At 44.8% G+C, this 18230-nt stretch overlaps 1 protein-coding gene across 4 annotated transcripts; it reads left to right on the forward strand.

Moving 5' to 3' along the window:
- Window positions 1-6: 6 nt before the first annotated feature.
- LOC118389315 (mitochondrial glycine transporter B-like) lies at window positions 7-17429 on the forward strand. Of its 4 annotated transcripts, none has more exons than XM_035779239.2 (8): window positions 7-519; window positions 730-837; window positions 4989-5113; window positions 9148-9232; window positions 11485-11667; window positions 12825-12993; window positions 13448-13611; window positions 13842-17429. In XM_035779239.2, exons 2-8 carry the CDS (start codon window positions 823-825, stop codon window positions 13962-13964), a joined length of 864 nt encoding a protein of 287 aa, XP_035635132.1. In that variant the 5' UTR covers window positions 7-519; window positions 730-822; the 3' UTR covers window positions 13965-17429. The 4 variants fall into 4 exon arrangements, 3 of the variants coding, with proteins under 3 accessions (XP_035635132.1, XP_035635131.1, XP_035635130.1); XM_035779238.2 differs by having other exon boundaries at window positions 7-514; XR_004826710.2 differs by lacking the exons at window positions 7-519; window positions 730-837 and adding an exon at window positions 1064-2247 and having other exon boundaries at window positions 13414-13611.
- Window positions 17430-18230: the final 801 nt, after the last annotated feature.

Consider the following 18230-nt stretch of genomic DNA (forward strand, 5'->3'; position numbering starts at 1 on the left):
TATATTTTGCAGTGGAAAGCGAGATGAAACCGGTTGGCCCCGACTGGTACAGGGCAGAGAGGTGCTTGGGGCGACGTGGGGGGAAATTGCTTATCTCTCACTACGCAGGTTTGACAGTAAAAAAAAAATTAAAAAAATAAAGTGGATGGCAGTAACTGCATGGCTGTCTACGTTTTAAATCTAGTGAATTATATTTTACTAGCTAGTAGATGAATACTCGTCGGTTGCTGTGAGCAGTCAAACGTTTTAGTACAAAGCCAGCAAACTACTTTTGCGAAGTCAGTACAGCTAACGTTGGCTTAATTGCGTCATTTTGGTGAGACAGTTTGCTAGCTATCTAACGAGTAAAATTAGTATTTTAGCTAAACACAATTCAAGTATTACTCAAAGGTCCGCGCTTACTAAGTCGCTAGTTTTTGGTTCGGCTAACAGTTCGCTAGTTGGTGTAGTGACCGACTTAACGGGAAAATGTCTTTGAAATTAATAATCGATCCCTAGCGAACTTCAAAGCCAGGTAAGGTATGTTTGCGTGCCGTGTCCATGTCATTTGACCACTTTCAATAGCTAAAGAGGTAGCTAACTAGTGTGCTCAGTTTGAACTAATATATTCAGTTTGACCTGATGTAGTCATTTTATAGTTCAGTAGCTGTAGTGAGTCTCTGCAAAACATTGCATCATTATGTTGAAGTGCGTATATAATTGGTATAGCTATTCACCCCCTCACTGTAGTTGGGGCTGTAAACAAACCGCGACAAGACGGCAAGAGAAGGGAAGGAGGCGCTCGAATCGCTCCTTCAGGATTCATCCACTGCATCATCAAAAATGGAGTTTGCACTGGTAAGTTAGTAACGTTAGCTACAAATGTATACATGAACACTGTAGTTCACAGGCACCTGGCATCTTCGTCTTTGTTACTATACAAGCGAGCTTACCTGACTGACGGAGTGATACTCAGTCTCAAGATTCAGTTTAAAACTGCAGAAAACGCTCCACCATTTCCTGGTTGCTAAAAATCTAATAGTTAGCCTAATTTAAGTTTATATGACAAAAGTGTTGGGTATCGTTTTTTTTTACCATATAAACCGCTGTGAAATATATTTTCCATAACCAAATATATATCTTAAGATGTTTGTAGTTGGTGTGCAAAATTAAGACGCAAAAAACGAAATTAAGAACAGGAAGCATATAAATATGTACATAGAGCAGATCTAATTTAAAATGTATGTCAAATAAAAACCAATGACTGCAGAGTTAAACAAACCATACAACTCTCTGCACAAGGACTACTTCTACCAAATTCCACAAATGTTACTAAAACACATTTACTTGAACATTGCAGGTGCAATGTTTGGTAATAGAATGATGGCACAAACAGTTAGCTAAATTCGTTTTCTGCAAATATTTGGTTTGAATACCTGCGGTCATGGGCAGGATTTGACTATAATCTTCCGAAGTGCATGGAGGTGAGGCCTAACACCCTTTAATGTTCTATAGGTAGCCCTTTATTGGTCATAGTTGTCTGTTGCCATGGCATTCTTCAGAAAAATGACCTTTTTTTTTGTAATGATGAGAATGTGTTCTGAGCCTGTGACGTCGGGGTAAAGGAGGCTGCCATAGACGGAGAAAGTTGTATTTTCTGTGCAAACGTACTATTCTACTACACTAATTTTACATTGGTTATGTCATCCTGGCCTGGGGAAGACCGTATAGTGCACACAGGCTGAAAGTCACACATTAATTTGCATAAACAGACTCCCACCACCATCCAATTCTCAGTGACCCATATTTAGTGTCACACAGAGACAGACTCTCTCACACACAGTTTAAATCACAGACACTCTCACACACAGTCTAAATCAGACAGAGACACAGCCACTGCATGACTCATACATCATTTCATAGAGACAAAATTTGTCAGAAAGCGATTTAGAGGGGAGGGGAGAGATCAGCGCAATTCTGTTTGTGTGTGTGTGTGTGCGAATCAACGAGCAATTGAGAGAGAAACCAATTTAGAAGCCTGTAGGTGGGGGCGAGAAGAGGGATAGCAGCAGCAAACCATTGTATGTTAGATCGAGAAGCAAACCATTGTGTTTTAGATCGAGAGAGAGAGAAGTGAGAGATGGAGATGTCTTATTTTGTAATATGCTGTTCGTAGCAGCAGCACAGAGAGGGAGAGAGGTGAAAGAGGGAGACATGCAACAGAAACAGGATTCTCAAGGAGGCAAACCCTCAAGCATCCTGGGAAAGGTAGGGAGGATAGCCAGTGTCGTGTGTGTTACTGTCAAGGTGGATGCGTTTTCATGCTATGCTGTTGTGCAGTTGCGTCTACATGCTTTTAAAAGTCATTGTTAATCGCCATGCCTGTCGGCATCGATATGTCTTTGTGTCATTTGTGAGAGAGTGTGTATATATGTTTGTGTGTCCATGTGTTTCAGATTGAGTGTTTAAAATTCACATGTACAGGGTTGCAGGTGTAGTTGGATGGTACAGTGAACATCTGCTGCAGGACAATGTGAAATTAAACAATAGAAATAGCACTATAAACATAACTGGGGCAGTGATGAATAAATACATGTCCATTGAGGCAGAATAAAGACTGTTGGGGGGTGGAGGATGAACAGTGGGAGCAGCAGGCTGACTAAGACTGTTGAGGGGGTGGAGGATGAACATAGGGGGAGCAGCAGGCTTACTAAGACTGTTGATGGGGTGGAGGATGAACATAGGGGGAGCAGCAGGCTAACTAAGACTGTTGATGGGGTGGAGGATGAACATAGGGGGAGCAGCAGGCTGACTAAGACTGTTGATGGGGTGGAGGATGAACATAGGGGGAGCAGCAGGCTGACTAAGACTGTTAAGGGGGTGGAGGATGAACATAGGGGGAGCAGCAGGCTGACTAAGACTGTTAAGGGGGTGGAGGATGAACATAGGGGGAGCAGCAGGCTGACTAAAGACTGTTGGGGGGGAGAAGCAGGCTGAATTGACCATTGAGGGGGTTTGGGGACCAAGTGAAATAAAACAATAGAAATAATAATAATAATGTACATATTTACATCTGCAACAGTGATGAATGTCATTGGGGTGGAGAGGAAATGTCCATGGGGTAGTAGGATGCTGACGTGGTAGCTATTCAGCAGCCTGATGGTCAGGGTGTTGAAACTATTGGCCAGTCTTCCAGTTTTAGCCATGATGCTCCTGTACTGTCTGTATCTGAGTGATGGAAGCTGCGAGAACAGGCCGTGGCTACGGTGGCTGAGGTCAATGGTGATCTTCTTGGCCTTCCTGCAACACCTGGTGTTGTAGATGTCCTGGAGGGCAGACTGTGTGCACCCAGTGGTGCGTTTGGCTGAGGTGCCTTACGGTCAGAGGCAGTGGAGTTGCCGTACCAGGCTGTGATGCAGCCCGACAGTATGCTCTCGATGGTGCTCCTGTAGAACACTGAGGGCCCTCTTAGAGAGGCCCAATTTCTTCAGCCTCCTGAAGTTGTTCTGCCTCCTTCACCACGGTGTCCGTGTGATTTGACCATTTTAGCTTTTCTAAGACTTCTAAACAGAGGAATTTGAAGTTCTTGACCGTCTCCACGCGGTCCTGTTGATGAGGATGGGGGCTGTCCGACCTGGTTCCTACGGAAGTCCACAATCAGCTCCTTTGTTTTGCTGACGTTGAGGGAGAGGTTGTTTACCAGGCACCATGCCGTCAGAGTGCCTACCTCCTCCCTGTAGTTGTTGGTAACCAGGCCTACTACTGTTGTGTTGTCAGCAAACTTGAGGATGGAGTTGGAACTGTGTGAGGCCATACAGAGAATACAGGAGGGGCCTGAGGACGCACCCTTGTGGGGCCCCAGTGTTGAGAATCAGTGTCGAGCACGTAATGTTGCCTACTTTCACCACCTGGGGGCGGCCCGTCAGGAAGTCCAGGACCCAGTTGCATAGGCAGGAGTTCAGACCCAGGGCCGTGAGCTTTGTAATGAGTTTATAGGGCACTATGATATTGAAGGCTGAGCTGTAGTCGATGAACATCATCCTCACATATACATTCCTTTTGTCCAGATGAGTAAGGGGAGTGTGCAGTGAAATGGTTTATGTATGTATGTATGTATGTATGTATGTATGTATGTATGTATGCATGTATGTACATGCGCCTGTGTGTTGGTATTTATCAGTGTGTGTCCCATTTATCCCTGCGTCTCGAGCTATATTTAGTGTTTGTCTGTGTACATCTCCCCCTTCCATGTATGTCCATCAGACGTGTGAATAATGAGAATGCTCAGTCTCCATGTGATTCGCCATGACAGCTCCTCTGTTAGTGTGTTGACTGTCTGCACGCATCTCCATCACCACTGGTTGTGTGTCGACTGTCTGCACGCATCTCCATCACCACTGGTTGTGTGTCGACTGTCTGCACGCATCTCCATCACCACTGGTTGTGTGTCGACTGTCTGCACGCATCTCCATCACCACTGGTTGTGTGTCGACTGTCTGCACGCATCTCCATCACCACTGGTTGTGTGTCGACTGTCTGCACGCATCTCCATCACCACTGGTTGTGTGTCGACTGTCTGCACGCATCTCCATCACCACTGGTTGTGTGTCGACTGTCTGCACGCATCTCCATCACCACTGGTTGTGTGTCGACTGTCTGCACGCATCTCCATCACCACTGGTTGTGTGTCGACTGTCTGCACGCATCTCCATCACCACTGGTTGTGTGTCGACTGTCTGCACGCATCTCCATCACCACTGGTTGTGTTGTTATATCTGCGTGTACTTGTGCATATATCATGAACATGTTTCCGTACTGTGCGTAGCCTTTTAGGGCATCGTTTGTGTTTTCACAAACGGATTGTGCGGTGTAAGCTGTATTTCCTTCCTACATGCCCGTGTACTTAGCATCAGTCACACATAAAATGACATGTGGACGTGTGCTTATCCCTCGTCCTCTTTTTTTCTCACCCTCTTCTCTCCTCCCGACTCGCTCCATGCCCCCCGCAGGCGCATCCAGCTCTCAAGGCCTTCATGTGTGGCTCCCTCAGCGGTACCTGCTCCACGCTGCTCTTCCAGCCTCTGGACCTGGTCAAGACGCGCCTGCAGACCCTGCAGAACACCATGAAGCCTGGGTATGTAGTGGAGCTCGGCAATACAGACAACAATCCATATCGCCATAAATGGACACATTTGTTGCGATTCAATTAGGCTAAATTATTTTTGGGGGAGGTGCACAGTTACTCTCCGTTTGCACCCTATTTACACTGTGTCAAAGAAATGGCCATAATATATTATCCTAAGTTATTTGGTTACCAGGTGATCCAGCGTTTAAAAGATGATGTAACACTGCGACAGGAAGAGACCTGTATTTTAAACCGTCTACAAAGCACCTGCAGCTTCAGCTTCGATGTTGTGCAGTGTCAATGACATGTAGGGCTTCGCCGTCCTACTGGATCACATTTCAGTTGTTGCCAAATACTGCTCTGCACCCGTTTCAGCTCCGATGCTATTTTGCCATGACATTGTATTTCTTGTCCAGATTGTGAACCATCTTCTTTTGTGATGTGGTACGTTATGTCATCTGTAATTTCATTCCATCGGTTAGTGTGTGTTGCATTGTGTATGCAAACGATTCCTTATTGGGTTGTTGATGTATATGTTCCAAAGGTCTGCATCAGTGGCTTGTAGGCTATGTGTGGTAGCCAGAAATGCTAAACACGTTTATGTTAGTTAAGTCAATTACCGTTAGTCAGGCAGTTATTTGCATCACAGTCACCCGCTGTCAACTTTTCATGACAGTCCTAGTCATGACACTTGTTGACCTCTGCCTAATTCTTCTTCGCCATGCGTTCGTCATGCTGTATTACCTGCCTGTGTTTCAAAAGGTGGAAACAGTTGTTGGTGTTACCTCGAGTGGTTGTTATAGTTGTGCGACAGTTCAAGCACATCGCCTCACTCTGCTCAATGTCACTGGGTTGAAAACCAGAATAGGCCCAAACAACGGACACAGCGTCCTTATTTGGTAGCAATTGTTCTTGGATTTCTGGGACAGCAGTTTGTTTGTCTCTGTTCATTTGACCCCGCTAATGAACAAGGCTACTCGCAACATCACTTGGGAGAACTGCCAACAGCAGGTGTTGGAAGCTTGGGATAGAACACGGCTCTGATTGGCTCAAATAAAATGGCATAGATGAAAGTGTTGTGCTCCGGCAGCGTGATGCTTTCATATATGCATTCGCAAAATTTCTTCGGTATGATATGGAATGTCAGTGTCGGTAATTTTTGGTTTCTCGTCCCAGCTCTAGTCTGTAGGACACATACACAGAAAGAGCCGGAGACACACAGGCACACACACTCGCGCATGTATACTTGCATAAACACCGATACAAACACGCTGAGAGATGCACATACTGCAGGGTAGAATCCCTCTTCAGTAGCTTTCAGACAGTTTGAATCCCCTCATTTGGCCCATATATGCTAATTAGACACACTTCCATGCTAACAACTCCTCACTAAAATTGACCCCTGAAGACGTGTTGTGAACATATCTACAGGTGAATCTGTCTTTTTAGACTTTCGCTTATTTTCAAGTATCCAGTCTCTAAGCTTAATGGGTGTGTGTCGGAAAAGCTGACCACGACTCCATTTTGTTGATCCCTGCCTACAGACAGAAACTAAAACAAGAAGCTCCCGCGCTGAGGTCTGTTCAACGCTTGTCCGACCAATCTGATTCCACACTCCAAGACTGCTTCCATCACGTGGACTGGGATATGTTCCGTATTGCGTCAGACAACAACATTGACGAATACGCTGATTCGGTGTGCGAGTTCATTAGAACGTGCGTTGAAGATGTCGTTCCCATAGCAACGATTAAAACATTCCCAAACCAGAAACCGTGGATTGATGGCAGCATTCGCGTGAAACTGAAAGCGCGAACCACTGCTTTTAATCAGGGCAAGGTGACCGGAAACATGACCGAATACAAACAGTGTAACTATTCCCTCCGCAAGGCAATCAAACAAGCTAAGCGTCAGTATAGCGACAAAGTAGAATCTCAATTCAACGGCTCAGACACAAGAGGTATGTGGCAGGGTCTACAGTCAATCACGGATTACAAAACGAAAACCAGCACCGTCACGGACCAGGATGTCTTGCTCCCAGGCAGACTAAATAACTTTTTTGCCCGCTTTGAGGACAATACAGTGCCACTGACACTGCCCGCAACGAAAACATGCGGACTCTCCTTCACTGCAGCCGACGTGAGGAAACCATTTAAACGGGTCAACCCTCGCAAGGCTGCAGGCCCAGGCGGCATCCCCAGCCGCGCCCTCAGAGCATGCGCAGACCAGCTGGCTGGTGTGTTTACGGACATATTCAATCAATCCCTATCCCAGTCTGTTGTTCCCACATGCTTCAAGAGGGCCACCATTGTTCCTGTTCCCAAGAAAGCTAAGGTTACTGAGCTAGCACTCTCTTCCGTCATCATGAAGTGCTTTGAGAGACTAGTCAAGGACCATATCACCTCCACCCTACCTGACACCCTAGACCCACTCTAATTTGCTTACCGCCCAAATAGGTCCACAGACGATGCAATCTCAACCACACTGCACACTGCCCTAACCCATCTGGACAAGAGGAATACCTATGTGAGAATGCTGTTCATCGACTACAGCTCGGCATTTAACACCATAGTGCCCTCCAAGCTCGTCATCAAGCTCGAGACCCTGGGTCTCGACCCCGCCCTGTGCAACTGGGTGCTGGACTTCCTGACGGGCCGCCCCCAGGTGGTGAGGGTAGGCAACAACATCTTCACCCCGCTGATCCTCAACACTGGGGCCCCACAAGGGTGCGTTCTGAGCCCTCTCCTGTACTCCCTGTTCACCCACGACTGCGTGGCCACGCACGCCTCCAACTCAATCATCAAGTTTGCGGACGACACAACAGTGGTAGGCTTGATTACCAACAACGACGAGACGGCCTACAGGGAGGAGGTGAGGGCCCTCGGAGTGTGGTGTCAGGAAAATAACCTCACACTCAACGTCAACAAAACTAAGGAGATGATTGTGGACTTCAGGAAACAGCAGAGGGAACACCCCCCTATCCACATCGATGGAACAGTAGTGGAGAGGGTAGTAAGTTTTAAGTTCCTCGGCGTACACATCACAGACAAACTGAATTGGTCCACCCACACAGACAGCATCGTGAAGAAGGCGCAGCAGCGGCTCTTCAACCTCAGGAGGCTGAAGAAATTTGGCTTGTCACCAAAATCACTCACAAACTTCTACAGATGCACAATCTAGAGCATCCTGTCGGGCTGTATCACCGCCTGGTACGGCAACTGCTCCGCCCACAACCGTAAGGCTCTCCAGAGGGTAGTGAGGTCTGCACAACGCATCACCGGGGGCAAACTACCTGCCCTCCAGGACACCTACACCACCCGATGTCACAGGAAGGCCATAAAGATCATCAAGGACAGCAACCACCCGAGCCACTGCCTGTTCACCCAGCTATCATCCAGAAGGCGAGGTCAGTACAGGTGCATCAAAGCTGGGACCGAGAGACTGAAAAACAGCTTCTATCTTAAGGCCATCAGACTGTTAAACAGCCACCACTAACATTGAGTGGCTGCTGCCAACACACTGACTCAACTCCAGCCACTTTAATAAGGGGAATTGATGGGAAATTATGTAAAATATATCACTAGACACTTTAAACAATGCTACCTAATATAATGTTTACATACCCTACATTATTCATCTCATATGTATACGTATATACTGTACTCTATATCATCTACTGCATCCTTATGTAATACATGTATCGCTAGCCAGTTTAACTATGCCACTTTGTTTACATACTCATCTCATATGTATATACTGCACTCAATACCATCTACTGTATCTTGCCTATGCCGCTCTGTACCATCACTCATTCATATATCTTTATGTACATATTCTTTATCCCCTTACACTTGTGTCTAAAAGGTAGTAGTTTTGGAATTGTTAGCTAGATTACTTGTTGGTTATTACTGCATTGTCGGAACTAGAAGCACAAGCATTTCGCTACACTCGCACTAACATCTGCTAACCATGTGTATGTGACAAATACATTTTGATTTGATTTAATGGGTGTGTGTGTTTAACCATGTATTTATCTCCTGTCTCAGAGCTCCTAAGGTGGGAATGATGACAGTGCTTATCCAGGTCATTCGGACAGAGAGCTTCCTGGGCCTGTGGAAGGGAGTGTCACCGGTGAGAGTCTAATCGAAGCGGTCTGGCTTCCCTGTTCATCTTGTGGTTTACTTTCCCTGTTTTAACACAGTCTGTATACGAAGTCTGACTAACTGTATCACTTTGGTTAGTGAATCTTTTTCTAAGAACCAGACTATCTTAGTAGATCACGTCGCTCTCCAAAAGCGACAGGACTTTTTTTTTTACAACTGTTTTCTTTTGTGTTAACAATAGCAGAGATGCATGAAGATGGCGGCCCCGTGTACAGTTGATTTCAGAAGTTTACATACACTTAGGTTGTAGTCATTAAAACTAGTTTTTTCAACCACTCCACAAATGTCTTGTTAACAAACTATAGTTTTGGCAAGTTGGTTAGGACAGATGTAATTTTTCCAACAATTGTTTACAGACAGATTATTTCACATATAATTCACTGTATCACAATTCCGGTGGGTCAGAGGTTTACATACATACTAAGTTGACTGTGCCATTAAGCAGCTTGGAAAATTCCAGAAAATTATGTAATGGCTTAAGAAGCTTCTAATAGGCTAATTGACATCATTTGAATCAATTGGAGGTGTATATGTGGATGTATTTCAAGGCCTACCTTCAAACTCAGTGCCTCTTTGCTTAACTTCATGGGAAAATCAAAAGAAATCAGCCAAGAACTCCGAAAACAAATTGTCGACCTCCACTAGTCTGGTTCGTCCTTGGGAGCAATTTCCAAATGCCTGAAGGTACCATGTTCATCTGTACAAACAATAGTACGCAAGTATAAACACCATGGGACCACGCAGCCGTCATACTGCTCAGGAAGGAGATGCGTTCTGTCTCCTAGAGATGAACATACTTTGGTGCGAAAAGGGCTAATCAAACCCAGAACAACAGCAAAGGACCTTGTGAAGATGCTGGAGGAAACAGGTACAAAAGTATATATCCACAGTAAAACGAGTCCTATATCGACATAACCTGAAAGGCCGCTCAGCAAGAAAAAAGCTCCAAAACCACCATAAAAAAGCCAGACTACGGTTTGCAACTGCACATAGGGACAAAGATCGTACTTTTTGGAGAAATGTCCTCTGGTCTGATGAAACAAAAATAGAACTGTTTGGCCATGACCATTGTTATGTTTGGAGGGAAAAGGGGGAGGCTTGCAAGCCGAAGAACACCATCAAAACCGTGAAGCACGGGAGTGACAGCATCATGTTGTGGGGGTGCTTTGCTGCAGGAGGGACTGGTGCACTTCACAAAATAGATGGCATCATGAGGTAGGAAAATTATGTGGATATTTTGAAGCAAAATCTCAAGACATCAGTCAGGAAGTTAAAGCTTGGTCGCAAATGGGTCTTCCAAATGGACAATGACCCCAAGCATACTTCCAAAGTTGTGGCAAAATGGCTTAAGGACAACAAAGTCAAGGTATTGGAATGGCCATCACAAAGCCCTGACCTCAATCCTATAGACAATTTGTGGACAGAACTGAAAAAGAATGTGCGAGCATGGAGGCCTACAAACCTGACTCAGTAACACCAGCTCTGTCAGGAGGAATTCACCCAATTTTTTGTGGGAAGCTTGTGGGAGGCTACCCGAAACCTTTGACCCAAGTTAAACAATTTCACGGCAATGCTACCAAATACTAATTGAGTGTATGTAAACTTCTGACCCACTGGGAATGTGATGAAAGAAATAAAAGCTTAAATAAATCATTCTCTCTCCTATTATTCTAACATTTCACATTCTTAAAATAAAGTGGTGATCCTGACTGACCTAAGACAGGGAATTCTTACTGCGATTAAATGTCAGGAATTGTGAGTTTTGGCTAAGTTTTGGCTAAAGTGTATGTAAACTTCCGACTTCAACTGTACTTATCACAAATGCCTCATTTGCGCATTTCCCTGAATTGTACATGGCTCTCCTTGACTCTTTTATCGTGTTCTCATTAGCACAATATACATGACAACAATTCTAGCTCCAAGACGGCAGCAATTTGAAAACCCCAAAAAGTTGATTGTGCTGATTTATTGTTGTTGAACCATGTCGCGCTCCGTCGTTTAAAAACTCAGTGGATGTCATGTCTGAGTTCCACCGTCTTTATCCACTTCGCCATAGTTTCTACCTTAAAGAAGAATTCAGCTACAATCTACATCTTGAACTTTCTCTCTCACTCTCTCTCTCCCTCTCTCACCTCTCTCTCTGTCCTCGCACTCTCTCTCTCTGTCCTCGCACTCTCTCTCTCCCCTCTATCTCTGTCCTCATACTCTAACTCTCTCCAGTCTTTTGTGCGCTGTATCCCAGGCGTAGGGATCTACTTCTCTACCTTCTACTCACTGAAGCAGCACTACTTCCAGGAGGGCCGGGCCCCTAACGCAGGGGAGGCTGTGCTGCTGGGGGCCGGAGCCAGGGCCGTGGCTGGGGTCTGCATGCTGCCTGTCACCGTCATCAAGACACGCTTCGAGGTGAGAGCTTCTTCTCTGTGTTGTGAATGGGGATGGACTAAAATAAAAGATGGAGAGGGAAAGGAGCTGGGATTAAGTCATGGTTGACTGGGCGAGAGGTTGTTACAGCTATATCAGGATGGAAAAAGACTGAGGCAATGGTGTAGGATGGAGAGAAGGGGGTGGAGGGAGAGGAGCAAGGATGAGGTGAGGGTTGCTACAGCCATGAATGTTTAGGATGGATTTGGAGGAAGATTAGCATGAATGGATGGAAGAAGGGGTGGAAGGATGTATGAATTAAGATGAGGAATGGTTCAGAATCAGAATGTGTGTGAGAGGAAAGGGAGAATGAAGTCAGGAAGTAAACAAAGGAGGAAGGGGAGGAGTTGGTGGTTCAGTAATAACATAGAACAAGCACTAGCAGATAGGCTGGGATATTTCTGGTGTCTGTGGGCTGGAGCTGGAAGGTAGAATTAGAGAGAAGATGATGGTAGAATTAGCAGCCTGCCACCGCAGAGAGAGAAGGAGAAGATGAAGGGAAAAGAGAGGCGAGAGAGCGTGGAGAGAGAGAAGGTTATCTGATGGGAGAGCTGATTGCCTTGGGAATTAAACGCTTCTATCTGCATTTGAATAAATTCTGTTGTGTTGGTTTTATAAGGACTGAGCATCTAGCTGTGCGTAGTTGATCTGTCACGACTACAAATGTTTAATGTAACTATGTCACCTGTTAGTTTCTTCATCTGTATGACTACGTGTCATCTGTTTGTTAATGGCGCTCCGTTGGTTTCCAGAGGTGGTGGATATCTATCTGGTTTAGTGTTTAAATGTTGCTAGTAGTTGTGTGTAATGTTGTGTATTGAGTTAGTTTTCAATCAGTGGAGGCTGCTGAGGGGAGGACGGCTCATAATAATGGCCGGAATGGAGTGAATGGGAAGGTATCAAACAGATGAAAACCATATGTTTGATACCATTCCATTGTCTCCATTCAGGTCATTACTATGAGCCGTCCTTCGCTGTATTCAGAGTTGGGGTCAATTCCATTTCAAGTCAGTCAATTGAAATGGGACCGACCCCAACCCTCTTGGTAATCTGTAGGTATTCCAGAGCGGACGGTACAACTACGTGATCTACTGTGGTTGTAGTGTATAATGTGTTGTATTACTGTGTGTGTTGCGCAGAGCGGACGGTACAACTACGTGAGCGTCCTGGGAGCTCTGAAGAGCGTGTGTGAGACGGAGGGGCCCAGGGCTCTGTTCTCCGGGCTGACGGCCACACTGCTCCGAGACGCCCCCTTCTCTGGCATCTACGTCATGTTCTATAGCCAGGCCAAAAAGTCCCTGCCACCGGGTAAGAGAAACACACTCTCTATGTGAGAGGAGGGGAAGAGGGCGAGTGAGAGAATACAAAATGTCACACCGACACACTGAATAGTGTGTTACTTCAGCAGGATTTCTTTACATTGGCATCTGTTAGTGTAAACAGCTTTTAAACGCCATGTGGGGTATTGCTTGCATGTGAATTCCAAGTAATCCAGAATAATGACATGTTTATTTTACCTTTTTTAAATAGGCAAGTCAATTAAGAACAAATTCTTATTTACAATGACGGCCAAGGAACAGTGGGTTAACTGCCTTGTTCAGGAGCAGAAAGACAGATTTTTTTACCTTGTCAGCTCGGGGATTCGATGTTGCAACCTGTCGGGTTTCTAGTCCAACACTCTAACCACTAGGTTACCTGATGCTGTATTTTCTGTTAGTGCCCGTGTAGGTCTGACCATTCTCTGTGTGGTCTCTTCTCTCAGAGGTGAGCTCGTCACCCTATGCCCCATTGGGGAACTTTGGCTGTGGGGTGATGGCCGGAGTCCTAGCCTCTGTGGTCACCCAGCCAGCTGACGTGGTCAAGACTCACATCCAGGTCAGCCCCTCCCACTGGACCACCAAGGACGCCATTCGCTACATCTATACGGTGAGGCCTGAATCTTAATGAAAATAGACACTACATGATTAATTTCCTATGTGTAAGGTACCATTCTTGGTCTTCCATTTTTTCCTATTCTGAGGGTATTTTAATACATGAGATATAGCTATGGAGCACTTCTTATTGATCGTAAATGTTCCTCCAAAAGTGACTGAACATCTCTTCTTGCGCACACTATTGTTTTTACCAACTGAATAGTGAACTCTTCTCTCCTTCAGGAGCATGGTCTGAGGGGTTTCTTCCGTGGGGCTGTGCCACGCTCTCTGAGGAGGACTCTGATGGCAGCCATGGCCTGGACCGTCTATGAACAGCTGATGGCCCGCATGGGACTCAAGTCCTGAGGAGAGAAGACAGGGAGGAACTGATAAAGGAGGAATATGGGGACTTGTTTTTATACAAAGCAGCAGTATGAAGTAGAAGAAAGAGAGGAGGATGAGAAGGAGTGAAGGAGGAGGGAGAGAGGAGGTGTTTATCACTGCAACTAGCTTGGGAAAGAAAGAGGTGGGTGTCTGTGGCATGGAAGAGTGTGTGTGTGTTTTACACGTTGATGTTTATGAGTTATTGTGAATGTTTGATGTATGTCCTTACATTGTCAAACCTGACCTTAAATGACATCCCCTTTTGCTGAGAACTGAACTGATCCCTCTCTGACTGGGGAGAGCCTAGAGAACTATCTATTTCTATGGGGGAGACCATAGGAATGTATTTAATATATTTATATGGGGGAGACCCTCTCTGACTGGGGAGACCATAGAGAATGATCTATTTCTATGGGGGAGAACTTCAGACTGGGGAGACCATAGATAATTATCTATTTATATTGGGGAGACCCTCTCAGACTGGGGAGACCATAGAGAATGATCTAATTATATTTCTATGAGGGAGACTGCCTGGGGAGACCATAGAGAATGATCTAATTATATTTCTATGGGGGAGAACCTCAGACTGGGGAGACCATAGATAATTATCTATTTATATTGGGGAGACCCTCTCAGACTGGAGAGACCACAGAGAATGATCTAATTATATTTCTATGAGGGAGACTCTGCCTGGGGAGACTATAGAGAATGATCGAATTATATTTCTATGGGGGAGACCCTCTCAGACTGGGGAGACCATAGAGAATGATCTAATTATATTTCTATGAGGGAGACTCTGCCTGGAGAGACCATAGAGAATGATCTAATTATATTTCTATGAGGGAGACCATAGAGAATGATCTAATTATATTTCTATGAGGGAGACTCTGCCTGGGGAGACCATAGAGAATGATCTAATTATATGTCTATGGGGGAGACCTTCAGACTATAACCACTGTGGTTTAGCTCTGGATACCACTCCAGTGACAGAGACTGTCGCCGACTGTCACCCACTACCACTGTCTATGACTATGAATGACTGGGACCAACATCTAGGTGTCTCTAACACTCCCAAGACGAAACAGCAGCTTTGATTGAATTAGCTCAGCAAGAGGTTATCCGCTGGCTAAACGTGTAGTGGACTGGACAAAGCTACCCAGTGCCATAACCACGCAACATATTTACAAATGACCGGCAGAATACATTATAACAGCACAGTGATTATTGTGACCTGTCGACTGACTGAAGGAAATACTATATTTATTGACTGACTAAAATATTTCTTACTAGCTTGGACAATCAAGACAATATTGCTGTGCATTGTAGCAAAAGACTAGGCTGATACTTTCTATACTGCAACTGCACAATTAGCTACTAGCAACTTGGCATTGGCATACTTAGCCATTTTAAAATAGTGTACAGCAGGTGTTCTCTATACCCAATTCAACTGGGATCTCATTTCTAGTGCATTCCATTCTGGTTGCAGTGTTGTAGACCGGATGTGCTTTATCTAACCAGTAATGATAGTCAATCCCAGAGTCATAGATGGATAATTGATTCTAGTCAATGCCATTGGAACCCAGACAATGCAACTCTGGCCCCCATTGTGCTGTAGCATTGTGAGACAATAGTCAACATCACGATCATGAACATGCAGCTTCAGCATCACTGTATTACATGGGCCGGATTCAGTAGTCACAAAAAGAAAGCAAACCGGGGGGACGAGCTTATCTTGTCCTAAATGACATGTAAAATGTTTTTGTTTTTCAATGCAAAATATTTTGCTACGGTGTGCACTAATGTACACTACCCAGCTAAATATAGGAATCCATATCAGTGATGCCTCTTATTAGTTTTTTAAATTAATAGGCCCATGTATTCAGCATTTTGAGTAGTTCATTTTTGGAAGCCCATACACGTGTATATTTTTTAACCCACAGTGTCCAGTGTGCCATGTCATAGGTATTATTTTTTGAACATGCCAGTTTTAAAGACAATTATTATTGTTATATTTAAAAGTATTGTTAGAGATTCAAAATATACACTAAGTGAGCGCTACTCAGTATTAGGAGGGTGTTCTTAATGTTTGGAATACTCAGTCTATAGAGCCTGAAGCTTTGAGGACCAGAGATGGCTGAGAGAAACTGATTTAAATCCAGTATCATCACTACAATCACTGTTTGCCAGCTGTTTTTGCGTTTTACACACACAAATGTAAAGGACAAAACAGCTTCAATATACACTGTGGCCAGTTTATTAGGTATATCCAACTAGTACCGGGTCGAACCCCCTTTGCTTCCAGAACAACCTGAATTCTTTGGGGCGTGGAAACGTTGCTCAATTGCTATCAAGGGACCTAAACGTGCGCCAGGAAAACTTTACCCACACCATGACACCAAACGCCACCAGCCTGGATGGGGCAATGGACTCCTGCTGTTTATGCCAAATCCTGACTGCCATCCGTATGAAGCAACAGGAACCTGGATTCGCCAGACCAGGCAATGTTTTTCCACTCCTCAGTTGTCCAGTGTTGGAGATCACGTGTCCACTGGAAGCGCTTGTTTATAACTTATAGGACCGGACCCCGGTGTGGTTGTCTGTTGCAATAGGCCATCCTAGACTAGGATAGATGAGTTGCGCATCTCGAAATGCCGTTCCCCCCCATTATTTGCCTGTTTGTGGCCCTCCTGTTAGCTTGCACAATTCTTGCCATTCTCCTTTGACCTCTCATTAACAAGCTGTTTTCACTCACAGGACGGCCGCTTACAGGATGTTTTTTGTTTGTGGCACCATTCTCTGTAAACCCTAGACACTGACGTGAGTGAAAAGCCCAGGAGACCGACCGTTTCCGAGATACTGGAACCGGCGCGCCTGGCAGCAACGATCATACCACACTCAAAGTTGCGTAGGTTACTCATTTTTCTCATTCTAACGTTCAATCGACTGGTAACGAAATGCCTTGATGCCTGTCTGCCTGATTTTTATAGCAAGCCATGGCCACGTGACTCACTGTCTGTAGGAGCGAACCATTTTTGTGAATGGACCTAATAAACTGGCCGCTGAGTAGTTTGAGTCATTGAGAGGGGAAACACTGAGTTAACCCTAGCTCAATGCCAGTCAGTGACTACACTTTTCAACGCATATTTATTCATTCATTCAAGCCCCTTAGCAGCGGCTGGTAAAAGGACTGGGGTGATTGACGTTTCTTGAGAATTGGTAGCTCTTCAGCCCTTGTTTGTGTTGTCGTTACACCAAGTTGTTTTGTGCCATAACATTCTTACCATGGCGATTATCATCGCTATCACTATTGTCCTTGATATTGTGACTTTACACTGTATATTGTCTGTTATTATTGTCAATATTTTGTCTGTGTGTGTGAGTTTGCTCAGACCGATGTTGTGCCTGTTTTGTTTTTAAGTGAATAAAATTCCCCCCATTTTTGTACAATTCCTGGTGTTGATTTGATTTAATCTTTGCCTAGATTAACTTCAACATTGGTTCATCATGTTATCATCCTTTGTGAGTCTCTTTACCTTGAGCTGCTGTATTTTCAGGCTCAAACCTCAGTACCAGGGGTTACTACAACGCTGATCAAGGAGTTAACCAGATAACTTACCTAAATAGTCTTAAGTTTAAATTATTTATTAAAACAAGCATGAGATGGGCATGATCTAATTGATTAAACAAATGAACACACATCTAAGTTTAGCTTTTATAATGAAACAGAAGATCAATAGTTATTTCTGGTTGCTTATTAAAGTTAGCTGGCTAACTCATTGATCCTAATTTGTTGTATAGCCCGCTGGTCTCTCCAAAGCAACGCCACATTGACATAACAGACAGTGACAGGCTACAGCTCATGTCCTCAGAACACCAGGGTCCATGTGTCCTGAGGAAGAGACAGGCACTACACTAGATAGCCCCACAGCTGACTTTCCCTGATGTGGAGAGGGGGGAAATAATCAGTGTGATCGACACATGCTGATATGCACAAGGACACAGTCACTAAGACTGAGGTCAGGATAACGTATTCTTAAATTACCTCTTTAGCAAGTGTTCTCTAACAGCATAGTAGGAAAGATCTTCCTTGAAACACCAATCCACTGTATTTGCTCTCACACTTACCATTGACCCTGTTAAAATAACATGCATAACCATGAGAAATACATACACTCGTGAGTACTGTACCAATCCATAATGCAAACAGACTTGGCCGATATAAACAGAGTTAGGTGGTCAACCAGTGAC

This window comes from Oncorhynchus keta, chromosome 32, assembly GCF_023373465.1.
Source record: "Oncorhynchus keta strain PuntledgeMale-10-30-2019 chromosome 32, Oket_V2, whole genome shotgun sequence".
Lineage (NCBI taxonomy): Eukaryota > Metazoa > Chordata > Actinopteri > Salmoniformes > Salmonidae > Oncorhynchus > Oncorhynchus keta.

What these genes read in the sequence shown, in the direction of transcription:
- LOC118389315 (XM_035779237.2), top strand. Translation starts at nt 2,143, where the DNA reads ATGCTGTTCGTAGCAGCAGCACAGAGAGGGAGAGAGGTGAAAGAGGGA. An exon ending in CCTCAAGCATCCTGGGAAAG is followed by an intron (nt 2,248 to 4,988) that starts GTAGGGAGGATA and finishes TGCCCCCCGCAG; the next exon opens with GCGCATCCAGCTCTCAAGGC. An exon ending in TGTGGAAGGGAGTGTCACCG is followed by an intron (nt 9,233 to 11,484) that starts GTGAGAGTCTAA and finishes AACTCTCTCCAG; the next exon opens with TCTTTTGTGCGCTGTATCCC.